Consider the following 24,309-nt stretch of genomic DNA (forward strand, 5'->3'; position numbering starts at 1 on the left):
TCAAAAAATTACTTTAACCTAAAATATTATGCAATTACGTAAAAACTTATTTGTGCGATTTAATAAGGAATGTTTGTTTGTTGAAAGTAACTGATGCCAGCCAAAGCACACCCACAGCAATTATAAATAAATTTGATAACATAGCAATCCAGAGAGCAGCTACATATATTCCTACAATTCAATTATTCAAATCTACAACGTTAGTTAGCAAGTTAGAAGCACAATTAATTCAGCATTTATTTGATTGTGTGTTTCATATTTGAACCAAACAATTATATGGATGATGTATGTAATCCGTGTCAATAAAAAAATTTGATGAGCAATAAAGAAATAACAACTGTGAAATTTAATGTAATTCATCAATCAAACGACTAACCTTAAAATGTATGTTACACTTTGTCATTATTTATCAAACATTTTTTCTAATCATTAAACAGCAGCAATTAAAGTTTCGTGCCTCAAAGACCGTGCACTTCCCACACAAACCCGACGCACGTACACATTATGTACGTACCCGCAAGCACCGCATCATACGCATAGGATGGTCTCTGAGTTTCTGACAGACAGTATTCGAACCAGGCCATCGCGTAATAACAGCTCGAGACATGACACTTTTACCGACTGAGCTAACTCGCTGATCAAATGATAAACCTGAACATGATAAACTTTGCAGATTAATTTTTTAAAATGCTAAATTTTGTATGGGAAGAAAAATTTTTTTTTAATTTCTTGCTAGAGCTTATGCAAAACATGCAAAAATTTGAGTGCGAGATTTGTGAAAAAATATTATGAAAATAAATGCAATAGTTTTAATTGATACAGCGTTTTTAAACGTAATTGCTACAGTGGTTAAATTCGAGTTTTGCTGTTTAAAACGAACATTTTAATCATTTGTATAAAAAACTTTCGATGTTTACAGATGTTTTTATTTTATTTCGTAACAATAGAAGAACAAAAATGTATGTGAATATTTTGAGTGTAAGTAAGAGAGTGGGCAAAACAAATGGAAACCATGCTACATAAAATCGATCGAGCTGACTTGAATTGAAAAACTGCTTACGGGTTTGTGTGCATATTATTGTTTATTCTTCTGCTCCCACTGTTGCGTGTTTTCATGTTTGTGCTAAAAAATGTTTGTGTTTGTTCAAAAATTGAAAGTTTTGTTAACTTGTTTAAATAAGGGTTGCCAGACAACAAAGGCAAATATAAACAAAGAATTCATATTTACGTCAAAAGTGTAGATTAATTTTGTAAGTCCTTGTCAAAATTGAACCGTGAGCAGTAATTAAATTGACTATAATTAACTGAGATGGTAGAAAACAACGAGAAGGAAGATGAAAATATTTTCGAGAAACTAAAATTAGAGATCATGAAATATGGAGAGAACACTTCCATTCGAGGGCTATCAAAATTTTTCAAATCGAAAGATGTTTTATTAAAAATTCTCTGGCTTTTGTTGCTGTTGGGATCGACCGTTTACATGACTTGCAAGTTGTGCAGCATGTTGTCGGATTATTATATGTATCCTGTGACGACGGAGTATGGAGAAAAAGTGTGTGCTGATGTTCTATTGCTTAACTTATCCAATATTTTACAAACTTTCAAAAATTATTAGCGGCAATAAACTATTTTGACGTGGTTGCTCGGTGAACTTGTTACGTTTGGCTACATCAGTTTAAAGTGAAAAAATGTTTTGTTTGTTCAACTGCATCGACCTCAAGTAATTTGAAAGATGAAATATGTTCATGCTTTCAGAACATCGAATGAAAAATTATGACTATTTTTTAACTATTGAGTTGTTATATTTTGATAATTTTTTTACAGATTGGCCAGAACATTATTTTCCCGGACATCACGATATGCAACTTGGACCCCTTCGATGTGGACGAACCCAAGAACGCGCCTTTGAACAAATATTTGTATAAGTTGAACGTTATTAAAAAAGAGATGATCCAACAAATAAAGAACGGCTCACTAACACTGGACACAAACAAAACGTCGGTTAAGGAGGTATATGATGTCTTCAATGAAATTGCATCGCAATCAGGTTTCATAATAAACTTGCGCAAGGATTGGTTAAAATCTGATGACTGTCCGAAATTTATCGTCGATTGTAGTTTTTTCGGTAAAAACTGGTTCAAAATTGAAGAAACATGTTCGATTAATAATTTCACAAAACATTGGAATGCCAATTATTTTTCATGCTACACGTTGAAAACTAGTACATTGAAAGTGTCCAACGTGACAGTTATTAGAGGACTGAGCATTCTCTTGAATGTTGGTCCACCCAATTTCTTTCATGTGCACTACAAATCTTCACTCACTAACTCCCAATCGAGAGGAGTGCAGGTGAGTGTGCACAGACCAGGCTCGCCTCCTGATCTCAAGCGAGGATTCAGCGTGGCTCCTGGAACTGAAACCATTGCTCATATTGTTCAAACTGAAAGAACGCGTCTGAAAACACCTTACAACAAGTTTGTAAAAACGTACACAATTCGTGTACTCATCGTTTTGTTTATAAATCTTTAAAAGCAAATTAAAATGTTTAGGTTAAGTTGCACGGAAGGAAAGACATTTTACGATTTTCCAACTGTTAAGTACACTCAAGAATTGTGCACAGAGTATTGCCAACAAGAAGCCATCAAAAAGCATTGCAGTTGCATGACGCATTTGCTGAACGTGCCCGACAATTATACAGAGAAGATATCTTTGTGTGGGAACACAAGTTTAAACACGAAATTAAATGAATCAATCTTTCCCAGTTTGGTCACAGAATCAATTTGGCAAATACATTGCTCTCTCAATTTTGTTAAATACGATAACAACTGTAAGAATTTATTATTTAAATAAATTTATTCGTATGCAATTTGTTTTATGATAGTTGTTTCAGATGAAGAGTTGGATAGATGTGTAACGAACTGCTTGATGCCTTGCAACGAAACAGTGTACGAATCAACATTCACGTCAGCATCCTGGCCTCAAATTTTGGTGCAACTAGATTTATTTGAAAAATTCTTCGTTGAAAGAAATTGTGTAGACAGTAACACCCCTGTGAAACAGAGATACATCGATTATTGGAGTCATTACATAAGAAATGACGACAGCCTTGATAGCGTTCCAACAAATTTTACTAAAATGAAAGAATCTTTACTCGAGATTAAATTTGTGATGAAACAAAATTTTCCATATTTCCAATCTGACAGCCCAGCGTACACGGATGACATGATGATCGGATCGGTGGGAGGAATGTTGTCCCTCTGGTTGGGAATCACAGTGGCAAGTGGAGTGGAGGTCATAGAGCTGATCTACTTGCTGTTCAGGCGCTGCTGGGAGAGTAGAAAGTCCAACAATGCAAGGACAGAAGAGAACGATGCTTATGTGGAAGGCGCAAGTAAAACAGAAGAAAACAAAGAGGGAAGCTTGTTCTCAAGCTATATTTCAACAAAGTTATAAACGATCAATTCTCCTTCTTAGCTCCACTGTAGATTGATGTCGATAACCTATCTAGTTTTAGATTTTGAAACGCTTTACATTATAGTCTGTTCAACATTAAACTTTTAAATATTATTCCAATTAAAAAACATATTGAATTATTCTTGATCAAATGGAATATTTGTCAATATTGAGCAAGGGCTGCTAGGCCATGATACTAACACTTAAGTTGAAACTAATGAAACTACATTCTGATTTTACTCAGTCAATGGCCACTTGTCAAAGAATATAAATGTGACTTGAGAAAATTTTCTAAAAAATTTCGTGATACGTTTTTTAATGCAAATTTTGTGGAATTTATAGAAGTTGTAAGTGATTAGTTGAAACTCATATTGTAGCTATTAGCTCAGTAGTTAGTTAATTATAGTTAGTTATGAACATTTTAAACATTTATCTTTATTGCTAATAAAGATTTTTTACTAAATTTAGACAGAAGTTTTCCAAAAAGTTATTTAGTTCAATGCAGCGCATTATTTCAATTTATTATTATGTGTCTCTAACTTGACTGCACGTGCCACCATTCACATTTGGGAGAATATTTTTCATCAGATGTTCTTTTTTGGTAGCGGCAGACATTTCCTCACGCCTCTCGGGTTAACAGCAAAAATATAACATTTATCCCCTTCAGAACAGGTTTCCTTATTTTGCAAGACAAATTTATTCAAATTATAAATTTTTTTGAACAATGTAGAGAATTTATATCAATAATAATAGAATCAAGCGTAAATAATTATGTTTGTATTTTTATTTCTGTTGAGAACTTATTGATCATTGATGACAAATAGAAAAGAAACACATTTAAGTATGTCTATCTAAGCCTGGCTGACGAACAATAAAAAACAACCAAAGATTTCAATTGAATACATGGTTTTTATAATGTTATAACCGACCCCTTGAACTTGTAGGGTATGGTTATTTCTCTTTACGTGGATTCTTGATTCCTAAACAGACTTATTTTAGATGACTTTATTAGAAAGAAAACAGAGCTGGCAATTGCCGTAATCGATCACTCGTTCGTTCGATCGTTAAAATCGTTAGAATGCAAAACAATAACTAATCAACAGTTAAATCACAGGATAAAACTAATCGTCAATAATTAAGCTCTTCTCGTCAGATGTTTCTTGACCGTAAATCCTAAGTATCCACTTCTCGGAAGATTATCGTAATTCACTCGCAGACCGCGTGTAGAATTCTTCGTGGGCGTTATCGCTAATTTGTTTACAAAATATCACAAAATATCTCTGCGATAATAAGACTGCTTGAAACTTCTTCTGACTTCGATTGATTGAACATAATTCACGTTTCAACGTCCTAACTCTATTGATCGCAGACAAGCTGAAATTTAAAAAAAATCATGGTTAACTTCTAATGAATTTATTTGCATTAATCTATTAGTGCTTGTTTACGCCAAATTAATATTTTTTCTTCAATTTATTTGTTAATTGTTAAATGTTAATTAGACTGAAAGTTAGAATTATTTATCAAATGAATTTCTTCTATATTTTCACTGTTCAGTTGCAAGACCTCTTCACTGCAGTAGAGGTCTTGGGAAATGAATGTGCTGTCCTTTACTTTCAGAAAAACAACTAACTGACAGCTGAGCTATACATATTTCTGAATTTTTATGGCACGTACGCTAAAATAAAACTCTTGACTGAAAAAACTATAGAATAATTTTTAAAATTTACATATTAATTCATAAGTCTCATTCTAAATTATTTCCTAACCCAAACGCCCCGGTTTTTGATTGTCTTCTTGTTTGCACTTCTTCTTAACTCGTGTTAAACACTTGCTAAATCTGCATTTGCTTTTTCTAGCCCTTTTCGTTGGAATTCTCTACCTCCGCCTCTGACTACTTCTCCATCACTTACAAAATTCAAAACGGGTCTCAAGACCCATCTATTAGCTAAGTTCACAGAAAAATACGATATATGTAACATTTTATTCCAATTTCAAAGTCATCGTAAAAATTAGTATAATAACAGATTTGCCTTTTTATTTGTGTTCACTTTGTGCGGTTACGTAGTTATATTCAGTTACGTGCAACTTAAGAAATAAAAATTACAGTCAAATAGGTATTCATAAAATGAGTGATATAAAAAATATTTGATGTCAAACGACGACAGCTATGAAGAAATGGAGATGGAGTGGTTGATGATGAAAAGATGGGTGTTCACGATGATTTTAATATTTCGTACGAAGAGCAGGATAATTTAATTTTCCATCGGAATAAGATACGTAAACTGATTCGCCATCTTTGAAAATTGCGACCGACGAAGAAACATCATCTAAAATTTTAAAAAGATAACTACCACCATCAAGATATCACTCGACAGATCAGGTTATTGTAAACAAGAAGAAAAGAAAAATAAACCAAATACAACCATAACAACGTCTGGAAATGAGCTTAGCAAAACAATTTCATCAGTAGGCCCACTTCATACTCACACAGATTCTCCGCTCTTTCTGACTAAGAGTTTGTCTGAATCAAAGAGAAAGCCATATTTTGCAAAACTCATCGAGCTACCTCCAGAGCCTCCGGGAATTTGTTTAAAACATTTACAAAATAAATTTCTCGACTTTTACACGAAATTACAAAAAGGTAAAACAAATTTGAACACAAACATAGAACGCGGAAGAAGTTTCAGAAATCCTATTATTTATGAAAAGCTGATTGAATTTTGAGGTATAGATAAAAAAGGCAATAATTATTTTCCGAACTTTATAATTCTTCAATATGGGGTCCAGAATTCTTCTATAAAGAATTGGCAAACATTCAAAAAAAAGAAATAAATAAAAAAAGAAAAAGAAGAATAGTATAGAGCATTTGATCGTTATCAAGAAAAGAAACGTTTGTTCATTATTATTAAAATTTTTATGTTATTTTTTAAATTTTGATGGTAAAGAATTTGCCTTTCTACTAAAGTGAAGACCAAATTAGATAAAATTAGAACAGAAAAGCAGCTTTGTTAATAGCGGAGTTGCGATATCGCCGCTTATTTTGTAGTGGTGCTGACACTTTCATTGAGCCGTAGCGAAATTAAAATAAAAGCGATACCTCAACTTTTGAGTCAAAGATGTTACATATTTCATACATATATAAGCATATACATTTTATTGATTATTTTTGCCCACTTAGCATTAATTAACTTTTTGAAAATACACTCAACAATATGGAATTGTTGTAAATCATATTTATTTAGAACATGTATTCAATGAAACTTTCATAGCCGAAAATCTAGTCCCAACATACACATTTGTGTATATAATATAAAAATTTTTTTAATGCACAACTGCTTGCATGCAGTTATCTTTATTGTTGACACCAGTGTGTCGTAGTCGTTTGTAATAGAGGTCTACATGGAAATTTTCCCGCAAATACCTACGGGAAAACTGCGGGTTGGGAACAGAAGTTGGAGGGAAACTCGCGGGGCGGAATGAAAAGCAAGGGAAAACCGCGGGGCGGATATTTTTCGTGCGGTAAGTACCGCGGGACGGAAAAAATTTTAGAGGGAAAACCGCTGTTGACTTGACTTTGATGGCAAAGATTAATGAGAAACTTCACAGCTTGAACAGCAACGCAATTGAAAAAGTTAGATTATTATTACTATTTTTAAAGCTAAGCAAGCTCACAGATGCATATGCATTACGCTAAATAATATTCATTGTGATAACACGAAAGGACACGTGACCAATTATATTAAGTGTTATGTACTATTTATTCTATTTGTTTTTGGGCGATAATTAATGTATCAATACAGTGTGACTTACTGTGACATACTTTTTAATTCAACCATCACCGACTCCGGCCCCTTGAAAAACTCTCGAATAAATATAGCACTTTTGCTATAGCGTCAGAAGTCTTGTAAGACAAACTTTAAATTGATTAATGTTAACAATTTGGTAGAATTCATACAAAACTGTATAAAATATAATCTCTTTTCATTTTTGTTTTAAGAGGTTTACAAATTTAAATTAGGAAAAGGAAAATTCATACACGTGCAGATGTCGTTAAGCAATGAGTTTAAACAACGTCAATAAAGTGAAAGAAGGGACATTAAAAAATGTAGCATAGTTGCAATAAAATTCAACAGAAAAATTTTTCACTTAATCATAAAACATTTCAAACCTATTATTAAATGTAATGTTTTAAAAGTAAATCAGTATAGATTTAAATTTATGTTAAAGTAAGGTAATTAAAACAAACTTTAGTGAATCTTTTTCTGAATTAATTACAAAATCAACAAAGAATGTTATTATTCACTGAATTAAGATTTAATTACTACATTCTAGCTATTTGCCACACCGGTTAAATGTAGGAAATATCCGAATCCAGCTTCGGCCTTTTAATGGTAGCATTGTAATAAAAGAACTTTTAATAAAGTAAGAAAAAATTACATTAAATAAAACACTTGATCATAACATCATTTGTGGCTGTTACGTTTAGAAAGTTAAAATGAATGTTAGAATTAGTTTCAAATAATAATTATCAAGCAACTTTATGAACAACCGTTACATTTTTTACACTAATTATACAATACAACAATGATAGTTAGTTTTAAAGCTCTTTACAATGTCCTTCATAATTTTCTGTTATTTTTGTCGTAAATAAACATCTTTGGGAATCCGAAGCTTTTTGTTGTTCAGTAGTTCTCTTAAAGTACGAGTTAATAAAATACAAAACAGTTAGTGTTACATAAAATGAGTGTTTTTAAAAAATATTTGGTGTCATACGACGACAGCGATGAAGAAAATGGAGATGGATGTGGAGCGGTTGATGATGAAAAGATGGGTGTTCACGATAATTTTAATATTTCGGACGACGAGCAGGATAATTTAATTTTCCATCAGAATAAGAAACGTAAACTCGATTCGCCATCTTTGAAAGTTTTTAAAAAGATAACCGCCACCAAGTTGGTTTCCTACGGAGAAAACGACGACATCGAAACATCGTCCGACAGGTCAAGTTTTTGTAAACAAAAAGAAGAGAAAAATAAACCAAATACAACCGTAACAACGTCTGGAAATGAGCTTAGCAAAACAATTTTACCTCATACTCATACATATTCTCCGTTCTCACCGACTGAATCAAACAGAAAGCCATATTTTGCAAAACTCATCGAGCTACCCCCCGAGCCTCCGGGAAATTGTTCAAAGCAGTTACAAAATAAAATTCTTGATCTTTACACAAAATTACAAAACGGTAAAACGAATTTGAACACAAACATACAACGCCAAAAATGTTTCAGAAATCCTAGTATTTATGAAAAACTGGTTGAATTTTGTGGTATAGATGAAAAAGGAACTAATTATCTCCCCGAACTTTACAATCCATCAGTATGGGGTCCAGAATCCTTCTATAAAGAATTGGCAAACACTCAAGAAAAAGAAATAATTAAACAAGAGGAAAAGAAGAAATTGATGAAAAAGGAACAAATTATTCAATATGAGGTCCAAAATCCTTTTTTGAAAAATCGGCAAACACTCAAGAAAAAGAAATGAATAAAAAAAGAAGTTGTATAGAGCATTTGATTGTTATCAAGAAAAGTAACGTTTGCTCATTATTTTTACAATTTTAATATTGATACATATTGATAAAATATTTTTATTGCAATATATATATATATTTATATATATATATTGCAATATATATATATTTATATATATATTGGATAAAGACTGTCAGAAATGCAAGTATTTTTAATTCACAGCATGTTCCGCATTAGTTAACTTCCTGTCCAATTTTTCGATTTTTTAACGATAGATCGTAAAACATTGTTGTTCAAAACCGAAATTTTCATTTATTTTAAGTATGGTGACATTTAAGCATAATAAAACAAAAAAGCTTTTTTCGATATCCCAATACCATCTTCGTTGTTTTAATGGATACGTTTTGTATGCCACCGTTAATAAATAAAATTAATAAAACTTGATTATTTGTACTTGATTCATTATTTTTATTTTCTGAAGAAAGCATCAATAGAGTAAAATAATAGAGATAATAATAATAATAACTCTAATGATAATAACAATAATAATTTAAAAATTTATTATTATAACAAAAATTAAAATTTTTAGTGAGAAAAGCGAGTAGCAAATCTGAAATGGAAGTTGACATTTTAATTTTATTGTTATATTTCGGACGTTTGTTTGATTCAACGTGATGAAGGTTTGTTGAAATTAGTGTTGCCATCATTTTTTAATGCTTGTTTTAATGATTTATTTGTGTCGGAACATCTAAAAAAATCAGCGTTCAATTTTTTAATCATTATCAGATTGCTCTTTCAATATTTTACCGTAGGTTGCGCTAAAATCTTGACGCAGGTCAAAACTCAAAACTGACCATCCCAATTCCAGACGGTTGGTTCATTGGTTGGGCAGTTACGAAATGAGTTAAATCAAATACTCAATTTCAAAATAATTTCAATCTTAATGATGAGTTTTTGTTACCTTAACTTTTAGAGAAAACAATAATTTCAATCTTAATAATGACTTTTTATTACCTCAACTTTTGCTGTGCCGTGGTGGATAAACACATTAATGTTTGGTAAAGGATTATTTAATTAAATTATTTTTTTTTGAAAGTTTGAATTTTTGTAAATCACAATTTTATTTTCTCTTCTGTTTTTATTATAAAAAATTTCAACAAAATAAAATTATCAATAATTACAACAATATTAATTCTAATTATGTTACGTTATGCTAACAATGACAACATCGTGAATCTAGTAGCGTTGGCTTTTGACAATGTTAATGAAATGATTAAAAAAATATAAAGACGACAATGAATGATCATGACCAATCAAAAATATATTTAAAAATCAAATTACTCTCGTGTTGAGGGTGTCACTTCAGCTGAGGAAATTGCGGTACCATTGAGATTTTAATATAAAGATAACAACGTTAATAATAGCAGCTTGACTGCGTTTCACATTTACTTACGCTGCTGGTATTGGTCAAGCCAGGAATATAAATGAATTGACAAAGTTGAAGGCGTCAGGAATTAAAAATTTTTCTAGATTCAATAGCATTAAAATATTTTAGTCATGTTTTGAAATTTATCAGTTTTTTAACTTGATTAGTTTTTTGACAAAATAAATTTTACGACAAAGTATAAATGTACTGTTTATAATCAGAAGCAAAAATCAGTTATATGGTTTAAAATTTCGAGAATTAGCGAACATTCCAAAATTGACATACAAATTTACAGCAAAGGTCGATTAAAAAAAAATATCTAGATACGAAATTATCTCAAATCAAGCAGAATGTTCGAAATCTCATTTATTTGACAAAGTTGTACCACAAATCAATGTTCACAAAAATATCGTTCATAAATCGTTTTATATTAGCTCTCGATGTTGTAAACAGAATTCAATTGACAAAGTCATGCCCAAAAAATTATCAAATACAATCTTGGAGATCAAAATTGTTTGCAGGTTTTTGCTGCATCGCCTTGATCAAGATGAAGAAGAAGCCGTTCAAACATTATGTTTGAAATATCTTTCAAACGAATTTTATGAGCCCTTCTACATTGCATCGATCTCTAAGCAGTCTGAAACAGGTTTGATCGTTGCATATTCCATGTTAGTTGGAGTAGCATTGCTTCTTAATATTCTGGCATTGTTTCTTAGTTGTGTTGGAAAATATAAGACATCTCACAGTTTCATGGTTCTTTCATTAATCACCGGAGATTTTCTTCTTCTATGTTTTTGCATCCCGTTCAACATGTCCACCATAGTCACTCCGTTCTGGGAGAACAACAATTTCCGATGCAAACTGGTTTCTTACATGCAAAATGTTGCCGTGTTCGCCGTTATATTAACTCCAGTTGCAATTTCAATTGACAGGTATCTAGCCATATATTACCCAATCAGGTTTCGATCAAAAGTGAACAAAGGCAGAAATTTCATCATGTTGAGCTTGATTTGGGCAATCGCTTTAACCGCTCCACTCCCAAATTTTCAATGGTACGAAGAAGTAAAATTCAACAATCTTCACAGCAAGCAGACCAACAAAGTTGATACACTGGAAATGCTATTTACACAAAATAAACATTTAGTTTATGTTCGCAACGTTGAAACTATGTCGCCAATAATTCACTTGCCTTCAAAGCCAGTAACAACGACGGAAGCACTGACTGTCATCATGAACGAAAAATCATTGTGTCTGCATTCAAAAGAGTCTGCTAACCAAGTTTTAATTTATAAATCCTGTTTAATCGCAACGTTTTTTGTTTGTTTCTTGACGATGTGTTGCATGTACATAGCTGTAACCTACAGATTGTTCAAAAGATTAACTCAGAGTTCAGCTTTGAGTTGTGAAGTTCGTTACCAGAATCCAAGAAGAATAAACGAGAAAGAACCGCCGAGGTCAGGGACAAATGCAATCGATGAATCAGCAATCAGTGCGTTACATCAATACACTTTTGCTTTGCTACCACAGTGCATTTTGAAAACAGATTTTCCAAGTCAGCTGATTAAAGATAAAGATTTAAAAAATGGAAACCTAAAATATTTCATTAATGAAGCCGACGTCTGTGGAACGAGTTGTACGATAAACAACGCGTTTTTACCTTCATCTACAGAGGCAGAAATTAATATAACGGAGCGAGAAAACAACTCAAACCTAACTAACATTTCTATCCCAAACGTTCCTAATTCAGTGCAGACTATAAATTCAACAACTTGCAGTTTTGCCAAGTTAAATGGAAAATCACCTAAATTTTTAACGGCTAAAAAAACTGCGTTTTTATTTGCAACGATTCTTTTGTTTTTCTTCGTCACTTGGTTTCCAATAATTTTATATGAATTAATTCTTTCTACTTCAGAAAACAGTCAAAATGATTTCAATTCAACACTGAAAAGATACTCCCTACAGTACGTGGCTTGTTTAAACGCCTGCTTGAACCCATTATTCTACACAATACTTTACGGTAAAAATCAAATTCGTTTAAAAGAATTTGGAAAAAATTTACGGCGAAAAATAAAAAATTGTAACTGCAAGAAGAAAATAAAATCTAACAGAGTAGAGCCAGTCAGAATAAATGAGTCGCCAACTATTTTCAACTATGAAAACCCAAGAGCCTACCCAACCGCAATTGAACTTGAACTGTTCTATTCATAAACTTATGATCAAACTGACTACAGGGTAGAAGATCAGCATAAAAACATAAAAAATAAGTAAACATTATTTTTAAAATTTGTTATGTTGAATTGAGTAATTATTGAATTATGCATTATTCTGCCTTCGTGAAAATAATGTACATAAAATGTTTTTTATTATAAAAATGAAGCCATTCTATTTGTTTGTAATTTTAATAATAATTTAAAATAATGAGCAGTTTAATCAATTATTTTTAAAATTTTTATTTTTTATCAATCATAATTTTGTTCAATTATCAGAGAATTAAAAAATGATAATCAGATATAATGGACATACGTTAATATTTATAAAAATCGATCTCTACAGTGCATATTTAAAATTGTTTAATTAAACATTGAATCATAACATTTTTTACAATATTAAAAAATTTAATCAATAAAATTAATTTAATTTAATGAATCCTTTGGTATATTTTCGATCTTTTTTAAATTATAAGAAAACTTGTTACGATTTTGCAACTGTTAAATATAGCAACGCTGAATTTATATTAAATTAAATAATACTTTCAATTTAAATATTGCGATAGCAAAAATTCGAACCAAAAGATTTAATAAAGTTACTTTTATCAAATATAATATAATAAAAATAAAATTAACGCAAACAAAAAAAAATATAGGTAAAGTTGAACAAAGTATACCTGAAAAGTATTCGAACGAAAAAATATTTAAGATGGACGCGTTCTTGCTCTATGGTACATAGAACTTTGTGGCGAGAGTAAGTTATCGTCGGTTATGAGAATTTCTGCTGAAGTTGCTCCATAGGGCAATCTTTTATTTTCCTCCAACTCCTTATCTATGTGTACACTACCAAACAACATCCCTTCTTCTGGGCCTTCTATTTTATCGGCCATTTCCATTAATTTGCAGTAGAGTTCAAATGTGTCTTTTGTAGAGAGTCTCAAACATTTGGAACTTTTGTTTGATGTTTCTTGTGTGCCGTGTTGCTTTTTTGACAAAGCAACTGCCGTTTCATACATAGATTTTCTTTCCGGGGTCACCGTCATGTCGATCTCAATTTTTCTCGTCACCACAACTGCTGATTTTCTGAACATATCCGAAGTCCCACGGATCGGAACAAGTCTTTCGCATCGTACCTTCACTTCTATAGTCACAATCCCGTTCGATAAACTTAATTCAACTTTTTCAGAAACCGCATCAACATTCAACGCAGTTTCTACCTGTTGTTTCGTCTCTGGCGTTACGGGGCCGATGACTTGTTCTTCTTCTCTTCTGACATCCACGCTCTGTCGAATGTTGTTACCGACCTGAGTGCCATGTGTACGGTGCCTGGAGTCGTTGTAGTTGCTAGTCTCCCCGTCTGTAAAGTTTAAAATTGCAAAGTTTATTTTGTATGTTTATTTTCATAACAAATTACTTTTAACAAAAGTAAGATTTACTCATTTTATGGAAAAATCTAATAAATGCGTCATTTACCACTGACCGACTTAGGAAGGAACAAATTGAAAAATAATACATAATGATCTTCGAACCGAAACTATGACGTTTGTTTTTTATTTTCAAAAACATGTTCTGTAAGTTTTATTTAAAGACTGCGTTTTTTTAAAGAATAGATAAGAGCTTTAAAAAAATGTTCATACAAAGACGAGAAGAGTTTCACTATAGCTGTCATTAAAAGTGTGGTTGCAATGCGAATTGATCTAACTAACGGTAGTTTCATGTTCACGTTACAATCAATAAGTTTGCTCATTCTGCACAACACATTCGAACGAACGTAGACTACATTTTAAAAAAAATATAAATTTTCTATTTTCAATCTAAGAATGTTGTTTCATAAAACTTTAAATTTATAAAATCATCAATAAACCACAAAATGTGTTTTTACAAAATAAAAGCGATTTATTTTAAAGAAAAAAAATACTTAAAATAAATGTTTAAATTAACTAAATAATAATTTACCGGTGTAATTGGATGATTCGTTGTTTTTGGAAGACTTCAACTTCCAAGCACCAGATCTTTTGTTGGAATTTTCTGATTTTCTTTTCGAGTCGGTTAAGTAATCATAATACCATTCCCGATTTACAGGAATATTTCGATTGTCTATTTCATCCCAATCCTGTGCAATGGTAGGAATTTCTTGAAACGTTTCATCGTTGGCATCACTATCTTTAGACGAGATTAAATGTTTACTATTTTTCAAATAATTATCCATGTTCTCAAAATCACTTGAATAAGCCGGATTTTCTCGCCTCTGGTGATACTTTGCGTGGAAAAGATTGTTTTTTGATTTGTTTCTGTCGTTATGCAGTGCGTTCAAATAACGTCGACTTGTTTCTTTATCAAGAGAGTTTCGTATAAGAATTGAGCCTCGGACAATTTTAGGGAAAGCATTTGGGTCCATATTGTTTTGGTGCATATACTCGTCATCTGGTGTTATCGGAGTAGTTCGATTTTTCAACGAATGTTTTTCTCCAAAAAATTCGTGGGGTGGTTCATATTCTAATCTCATTGTGTTGTTTAAAGTCATGTTGTAATCATGTGCCTGAGATTTTGTTTTCCTACTTGTTGTTCCTGTCGGATAAGTACTTGGAACTGCAAATGTTTCCACCGAAGCCTCAGGTAATGGAAGGAGTTCTAATTGAAATTCAACTTTGCTTGGGTTATGGGACTGTTGAGTTGAATTTGAAGCTGTTATTGATTTGATGGCAAAATTTTCACCATTCTCAGAACCTCTGTTCACGGTTGTTAATAAATTTGTCTGCGGTGATACCTGCAAGGAAAGTAGTGAGTCAATTTGATTGTTCTTATAAGAAGGACTGTGGTAAAATGACAACGGGGGTGGCACTGGACTACTATAATTTAACGAAAGATTATTCACCGTTTGATTCAATCCATCATCAAACTCTACAAAATTTGAACTGTACATCAATCCAGAAGCTGGGCGATATTTTTCTTGATTCAAATGAGGCATTTCATGGTATGAAACATTTGTTAAACGACTTTGTCTACCACTTGTTAAGCCATGTTTTTCAGGTAATGCAGCATTTAATTTTAATTGAATTCTGTACTGGTTGCCTAACTTCCCTACCTTTTCTAATTCCGGATCTACACTTGCAGCCTCAATAGATGGGAGTGACCGTGTAACTGTATCGTATCCTTGCATTCCTTTTCCTTTTTTTGAAACTATTTTAGACGAAAATCTATTCAACGTTGTTGTTTTATATGAATCCGAAATTAATTTTTTGTTTGAATTTCCAGACGTTAAATCGTGCAATGAAATTGAATTTTTTATGTAATTAGAGTTAAATTGAAAAATTTGATTTTGATCATGCAAACTTTTGGAATAAACTCCTGGGCCGCCAACTGTTACGTGAGGTGCTGCCAACGTCCGAGATCTAATTCTATTATGTTGCGATTTTATACCATTTTTCAATAAAGTTAATTCTCCATAAACAACGCTTGGAATGTTCGTCAGACTTGACGAATTTGGTTTTTTGAGTTTGTTGACTGTTATAAAGCCTTTCACGGGGATATCGTGATTTCTTACCTCAACAGCACTTACTTTGTTTCTGTCAGCCTTTTCAATTCCGATTTTTATATTTCCCGGTGTTGTAAATTTGTTTTGCGTCGTTAAATTTGTTTCAGAACCATAATGTCTAGATGAACTCACAAAGTTATCACGATGTCTGTTTTTTATATCGTTTGAATTATAGAAACTATCGTCAGAATATTCCGAACTACTTTCGTTTGCATTTAAATAGTTGTTTACATTTATTCGTTTATTTCCGTCAAAATCCGATTCAGAATTTTTGATACGACCACGTGTTATTGTTTTGTTTTGTTCGATAGCATCTCTGCTATCGTATGGTTGGCTTCTGTTGTACGCATCTTCTATAAGCCTGGCGTTTGTAGGCTGCGTGCTGTCTGAACGAGCACCAGCTTGTAGTACAGGTGAGAGCATACCTGGATCGTTGTAAACTGTTCGATGATCAGTAGAGCGCGTTGATGCATGCTGCCTGGTAGGAGTGTTTGTATTGTACGTTGGGTATCGATTGCCTGTCGCTGTATGCGATTCGTCAATTATTTTTTTATTGCCGTTGTACATCTTGGCTTTTTGTTTTATTTTAGATTGTTTCAAAGAGGGCGTTGAAGAATTTTTAGATTTTGTATAACGACCGCTACTCAGACTCGGCTCGTCTTTTGAAAAATCGCTTGAACTTGACATGAGGTTGCTATTTATCTCTTCGTAAGTTCCTCGCGGTGAAAAGTCAACACTATCGTAATTTTGTACGTTTTTGACTTTTAAATCTGAAAAATTGATTGGCGCAAGATATTGATTATTCGTATCTGTAGTAGATGATTTGAATAAGTTAACTGTCTTTCTCTTCAGTGTTTGATTTCTTTCTTTTTCTAACTTTTTTAATTGTTCCATGTCATTACTATGAGGTCTTAAAAATATTCTGCTCGTGTCATGAGGTATGCTGTGTGGACCGTTAGGTGTCACATTGTGCCAGTCATTGTTGCTCAAGTTGTTGAAATTATTCGTTTGTATGTTCGATTCAGTTTTATGTCTTCTGTTGCCATGTACACCTCGTTGTTTGTTAACGTCAGTCATTTTGTCATCTTTGTTGAACGGTGTTAATCTATTAGAAAAAACATAATTGTCATCCAAGCCTGAATCGTTGATATTTGGAACGCTTTTTGAAAACTCTGATCGATCATTTTCACCAACTAATGATTCGTGCAATTCAAATTTTTTCAACCCATTCAAATGAGCATGTAATTTTTTCCGGGCTTCTTTCATAAAGTCATTTTCGCCTGGACTCTTCACTTCCTTGTCTAAATTTAAACTCTCAACTGATTCGTGTGGTTTCCTTGCCGTTACTTCGGCAGCTAATTTAGTGAGTTGTTCAGCTGATCTTTTGTCCTTTATATAACTGAAACCTTTTGGTTCCTTGCGAGTTTTAGCAGTCGTTTCATTGTTGGCACTTAAATCTTCTTGTTCATGAGCTGTGTGGTTTTCCGAGTTTCCTGGTATATCGATGCCTTCGACAAGAAATTTAAATATCGGTTTGTTATTCGAAACGTTTTTGTTATCATTTTTAAAATTTGCCCTGATGTTCGGTGATGATGTTGCTGATTTAGCTATTACGTTTTCAAGATGATTTATAAAACGTTTGTCTCTTATAAAATTATTCTGTGGAATGTTAACTAAAGATTTTTTATTTAAATTTGAATTATAAGTGTGGTTAAATATTGGTGGGATATTTATTTTTGACACGTGCTTAGAAACATTACCTTGATTGTCTGGCGAGTCCAATAAAACTTTGTCAATGGCGGTTGTTTTTAAAAAATCGTCTTTTTTTATTTGAAATTCATTCATATTTTCTTTTTGCACCGATATATTGGCTATTTGAGTCGTTGGAGGAATATCTGTTGATGGCTGTTTAAACTCGTTGTTAATGTTAGAATTTTTATTTATTGGATTTAAAAATTCAGATTTATTTTTTGATGCTACGTTTAGTTTTTGATCATTTGACGAAAGATCAAATTTATTAACGAAGACTGATTCTGAATTTTGCTGGTATGTTGTCGGTGATAATTTTGATTCGTAAGACCTTATAAAAGATTTCTTTTTGGAATTTGATTCAAAACTGTTGACAGTATTTGTAGAAATTTTTTTATTTTTTGAATTTTCATTTAAAATTTGAATTGACTTCCCATCACTTGATTCCTGTTTATTTTGCACGGAAGGTCGAAAATGTTCATTTTGATCAGCTGGTGAAACTTCTGTATTGTTGAAATTAGGTGGTGATTTTTTAAAAACTGTTGGCAGTCCGATATGAAAACCACCGGTCAAAACCGATTTTTCTTCTCTTATAATATTTGAATTATTAAAACTGTCATTTAATAATAAAACTGTGTTACTGAAATCTTTGTACACATTGTTCTTATTTTCTAGAATTGTTGTTGATGTTGTTGTTGTTAGTTTGGCGGAATTTTGAAATGTTGGCGACAAGGGTGATGTAGGCGTTCTTGGAAATTTTGTTAGTTCATTATTTATATTTTCATCAGAAGGCGACAAATCTTTTCTATTTAAACCATTTTCTGAAAACACTGTTGATTGAACATAGCTGTTGATCAACGGAGGCATTACTGAAGTCGTTGAAACTGCTGCTTCTGAATGAGTCGTTAATGGATTTGATGTTGTTATATTTAACGTCGGGGATTTGAGCAGAGAAGGTTTAGAAATATTGGGCAACTTTCCTTTTTCATATGCCGAAAAGTCAAATCTAGGAGCAGGTTTTGTGGTTGGCAATGAATTTTCGGTAATTGTCGTCGTACCATTTGTGACAGAATTATTCGTTGAAGATGACGTTGTTGTTTGGTAAGATGTTGACGTGGGTGGTAAAGGAGCTACATACTTTTTAGAAGTGGCCGCCCGAGAAAGAACAGGATTTATAAATGAAGTTTGATCCGTTTCGTAATTGGTAATATAAAAATTATCCGTCAATGAAGTTTTATTGTTTTCAACTGCTGATGAAAAATTATTTAGTGTTTTTGAAATTTGAGTTTCGACAACTTTGGTTGAATTTGATGATGTCACTATATTTTTTGTTACGTCTGAAACAAGTTGCAAATTGGACGTAGATTGGGTTGACGCAATGGAACATGCCACGACTGATGGCTGGGTGGTTGGATTAACGTACGAAATGACGGATTCCGATCGGAGGTAGTCAACACCATAACTCCTGGCTGGGACATCGTCGCTGATTATTCGAGTACTCAGGTGAACAACTCCATTTTCATTTTGATTGTTATTTGAAGATTTGTTTTCTGCTGTTGTTGTAGTTGTTGAATTTTGTTCCTTTGTTTTTGTGAGAGTTTTTTTGCTTTTATGTTCTAACTGAAAATTGTTTTTTATTGGCGTAATTGATGAATATTTTGTAGCCTCGGAAGAAAAAGGTTTTGGCGTTGTTAAAAAAAAAGTTGATTTTAAATTGCTGTTCGTAACCTTATCATAGTTAACCTCACCGTTGGAGATGCCTGCAGACCCACCTGTCGGTCGATGAATGCTTGTTCGTTTGTTGTCAGCGTGCCCGTTAATGCTTGTTCGTTTGTTGTCAGCGTGCCCGTTAAAGAAATTTTGTGTGGAGTTGTCGTGAGTGTTGTTGTTGCTTGTTGAGCCGTTGTATATATCCATCATGATCTCCTCGTCTCCAACCATCTCCAGCCTGTTCGGATCGTTCCACGATGATCCGATGGAGGTCATGGATGATGAGAATAATGTCGGGTAACCAGTTTTATTTTTCGAATTTGTAAATGAGTTTTCGTTTTTGTTGTTGGTGCTATTATATTTGTTGTTGTTCATGTTTGTTGTTGTTGCAGTTTTTATTTTATTGGTTTGGTACTATCGGTTTTTAGCGAAAATTCGAAATTAAACTGTTTATTGTTTGGATGATGAAAATTTTTCAAGTCATTTGATTGCACAGACCTGAAATATAAAGAAAAGTTAATTTTAATAAGTTGTTTCAAATTAGATAAAAACTAAAATAATTTCAAGCAAATTTTATGTTACAAATCAATCATCACGAAAAGCTCCACGTGTTATGTAACTGAAACTTTTAAAATCACAAAATCACTGAAATACCACCAATTGATAATTCAAACTTGATCCACTTTTATACAGATTCAATCAACAAAAAATTATATCTTCGAATATCCTGATGTTAGTAAAACTTTAAATTACATTCAAAACAATACAACAAAACAGATAAACTGAATTATAGACCAAATCTTTACAACATATTAGACACTGTTGATGAATTCATCGTGATATATAATTAAAAAATTAATCACAAAATTATTTTGTTGATACAAATATTATAATATCATCGAATGATGTAAACAACATTTTCCTCATCATCATAGAACCATCATCATCAAGTGTTGTTGCCACTGAACGCTGAAGCAAAGCATACTTTCTTTTGTTTACATCTGGCAGGTGAATATTATTGGCTAGGCTACACAAAATTATAAATTTCTATTCGCTTGTTCTTTCGTGGTGAAGTGTAGGTGTGTGTGTGTTGTGTGTGTGTGTGTTGTGTGTGTGTGGTGTGTGTGACAGATAAAAAAAATGTTCAATCTAATGCAATTAATGATAGCATTTAAAATGAACAAGTAATCTCACCATTAAAAAAGTAATCTATCAAGAAATACGTGATTTATTTTGAAGTTAGAAAACGCAGAATCGGTGTAACGAAAGAAAATGATTATTATAATAAAATAGACACTTCTTACAGCTGAAACCTCAAATCTTTTTTCCCAACTCGTTCTCACCATCAACAACATCGTTCCATGTGTTTGTGTCTCCCGACTGTTCATTGGACATTTTTATTTTTTGTTGTTTTTTTTTTGTTTTTTATGTTTTAATTATTACTCGGCCTTACCTGAAAATAAATTTTTCTCCAATTCGAATGACAATTTGTCTGCAATTAATTATATAAAAGTTACTGTGCACAGTTATTTGTATATATTGTTTTTTATTTTAAATTAAAATTTTTTATTATTATTAATTCCTTCTTACCACTGTCTTGTATTAGTGTTTGTATTAGTGTTTGTATTATTGTTCTTCTGATTTCTGATTACGCAATGAACTGCAAGCCTTTCTCCATCGATCTGTCAATCGAGTTGTTTTGTTTACTTTGGGACATCACACACACCACACGCACGCACACAAACATTGCTCAACAACCACACGCACCCACCTGCACAGTGCACACGGATTAAGCAATATTTTGTATATATTTATCTTCATGTATTAAACAAGCACTAATCTCAGATGAAGATGATAATTAGGATGATGACGATGATAATTAGGATGATGATTACGATGATGATGATGACGATGATGATTACGATGATGACGATGATGGTGACAAGGATGATTACGATGATGATTACGATGATTAGATACAAATCTCAAACGATGACGACGACGATGATGATGGAAGATACAAAATCGTCTACAAACTAAACACAGGCATCTCGCCTACCTCCTCCTATCACGTTTGAAATATTTCGCAGGTAAGAATAGTAGCACTCGGAGACAAAAATTCTTTTGACCTCAAATGAATTAGCCAACAAGATGGCCGAAATAAACTATTTACATTGAACTTAACGTTGACCAAGTTGTTTAATTAATGAAATTTAAGGGTGTGAAATGTTAAATGAAGGAAAAATAAAATAGATCAAGTCAATACAGATGCAAAATAAAAACTTAAACGCACTCAAATATCATACACACAGACACACACATACACGCACGCACGCACACACACATACATGCACGCGCGCACACACACATACATGCGCACACACACACATAATGTACCAATTTGAAACAAATAAGTTATTAAGTGAAACGAACTTCATACTTCATACAATGAAGGAGACAGATGTGTGCATGCGTTTAATGAATGATTGAAAGAACAACGAATGAATGAAGCCGCGCCAAACTCAGGCATTGTGTCATGTTTTCCATGTTATTGCCTTCTGTCACTGTCACGCACGCATACACACACGCACGCACATACACAGCGCACACGCTCATGTAGGCATAAATATTGTATATAATATATATGTAGGTTATAGCATTTATACAATGTCAAACACATATTTTTTGGTTTAACACTGAATTATTTATTTCTTGTTGTTACCTATTCATTAATTATTGTTTATTAAACTTAATCCAAAATTCATCTATCGATAATATTTTATTCATGCAAGTAACTACCAATTCTTTTCAATCGATTTATAGGACTCTCATCTCCATTCATGAAGCTACCTTCATTTCATTTGTTAACTACCAATGTTCATGACTTATATGATCTTTTGTTTGTTGTTTGTTTGCGGAGTTCCTCGCTTATTTGTTCGTTTGGAAAAATTTTTCATTTATCAATCTGGTGGTTGTTCATAATTTTGTTTCCAATTTTTTCATTTTTCTTATAAATTTTTGTTAGTTCTACTTCTGTGAATTTATATGAATATGCGTATTAAGCAATTCGTATATTTATTAATAAATTTTATTTTATGCATAGATTCATAACTTACTTTATCCCTTTATTGCAGGTTCATGCGCTTGCCTGCTGTTCGCCTTCACACGGTTGCATCTGAAGTAGCTCAAACCAGCTACCACAACCAGCATCGATCGATTGATTGATTGATCATTTGTTTCCGAGCTCCATACATGTGCAAACTCCATTCAGATGTTATGTTGAGAACTCGTGAATCCCATCCTCCACATCATCATATGTACGTTCCCGGTGCTAATGACAACTGATGATAATGCATGAGGAAACATTCCAACAGTTCTTAATCGAATCTATTTTCTTTTTATAAATTTTAAGACTAATTAATTATTATTTAATTACTAAAGAAATCAGTCGTGACTTTTTTAAATGTTACGAGTAGATGTTTAAAAACGTATCTAAAAATATACTTCGAAGTTTAATTCCAGATTTTTTTAAATTAAGCTAATTCCATTCATTTAATTTCTCCTCTGTATACAATTTAGTAAAATTTACATGATTATTATTTCATGAATTTTCTGTCAAGTTAAGAAACTGTACGTAAACATCGGAATTTTCTCTGATTTTTTGAGGGTAGAAATGAAAAAAGACAGCCCTCTCAGCTGAATAACAATTTTTTATTCGCCATCTTTCGAATATAAACAATAATACATATCCGCTAATATAGGCTGTAATTTACTGTCCAACAATTTTAGTTGATATTTTCTCTTTATATATTTTTATTTCTATATATACTTACGAGCGTGTATGAATGTTTAGAGAATCTGCCAACAAATAAACCTGCCAAAAGTTTACTTATTAATAAGCTACCTATCAATTCTAATAATTTTTTAATTGTTAATAAAATATTGAGTGTCAACCACCCACCCAGTCGTGATAATATAAATTACAAATTCACTTTATATAGGCTCGTCGTGTATAAACGTTACTACTACTACTACCACTACTGCTACAACTAGGTTTGTCGTGTAAAAATTCTCATGACATACTTATAGAAAGTGCTGGCAGCTTTGAACTAATACTGGGACGAAATCATTACACGAGGTAAAATAAAAATTACAATTTTATAATATTCCGGGGAGGTAGTTTAGTTGTAATACATAAAAAAAATTGAAATGACCACCATACTAGTACCACATCATCTGCTCCTAATCCAACAAAAATTTTGAAAAAATTCTAAATGAATAAAATAATGCAAATTCTGTTTAAACTTCATTTTCAGCAGTACATGTTGCATACAATGCCAAAAGTACAATCAGACATGAGTGAACAGAAAATGTAACAGCTGCATTGAGAAATTGAGCCTTCAGATGATGAAATGTCCTTCCAAATTATCTGAGAAATGCATGTCAAGTACTGGAACATGGTCAAGCATTGCTTGCTTTTAAAAACCTTTTCAGCATGGAAAAGAAAATGAATAGGGTTTTCAAGAAAATCTAAAATTTTTTTGCATATTTTAAAACACTGGAAATAACGCAAAAAAGAAATCTTATTTCAGAAAATGTAAAGTTTTCAACAGCAACCAAAAAATACTTTGTCGAAGATGAAGAGCTATTTTGCATCCTGAATAAATATGACAAACAATATTTTGTATTTCATAAAGGTCC

At 32.3% G+C, this 24,309-nt stretch overlaps 4 protein-coding genes across 4 annotated transcripts; 3 read left to right on the forward strand and 1 right to left on the reverse strand.

The window, feature by feature from the left end:
- Positions 1-1,309: 1,309 nt before the first annotated feature.
- On the forward strand, positions 1,310-3,453 carry HELRODRAFT_165521 (hypothetical protein; the record flags this gene model as incomplete). The annotated part of the gene is made up of 4 exons (XM_009032085.1): positions 1,310-1,552; positions 1,825-2,474; positions 2,550-2,725; positions 2,882-3,453. 4 exons carry the CDS (start codon positions 1,310-1,312, stop codon positions 3,451-3,453), a joined length of 1,641 nt encoding a protein of 546 aa, XP_009030333.1.
- A 5,157-nt stretch (positions 3,454-8,610) lies between these two features.
- HELRODRAFT_134347 (hypothetical protein) lies at positions 8,611-8,934 on the forward strand (the record flags this gene model as incomplete). The annotated part of the gene is made up of 1 exon (XM_009032086.1): positions 8,611-8,934. A coding segment is annotated over one exon (324 nt), but the record flags the coding sequence as incomplete, so codon positions are not given.
- Positions 8,935-10,878: 1,944 nt separating this feature from the next.
- On the forward strand, positions 10,879-11,430 carry HELRODRAFT_70554 (hypothetical protein; the record flags this gene model as incomplete). Its single annotated transcript, XM_009031904.1, has 1 exon — positions 10,879-11,430. A coding segment is annotated over one exon (552 nt), but the record flags the coding sequence as incomplete, so codon positions are not given.
- A 1,361-nt stretch (positions 11,431-12,791) lies between these two features.
- Positions 12,792-19,983, reverse strand: HELRODRAFT_189700 (hypothetical protein; the record flags this gene model as incomplete). The annotated part of the gene is made up of 3 exons (XM_009032087.1): positions 12,792-13,831; positions 13,919-13,971; positions 14,571-19,983. 3 exons carry the CDS (start codon positions 19,981-19,983, stop codon positions 13,319-13,321), a joined length of 5,979 nt encoding a protein of 1,992 aa, XP_009030335.1. The 3' UTR covers positions 12,792-13,318.
- Positions 19,984-24,309: the final 4,326 nt, after the last annotated feature.

Source organism: Helobdella robusta (genome assembly GCF_000326865.2).
Source record: "Helobdella robusta unplaced genomic scaffold HELROscaffold_8, whole genome shotgun sequence".
In the NCBI taxonomy this organism is placed as follows: domain Eukaryota; kingdom Metazoa; phylum Annelida; class Clitellata; order Rhynchobdellida; family Glossiphoniidae; genus Helobdella; species Helobdella robusta.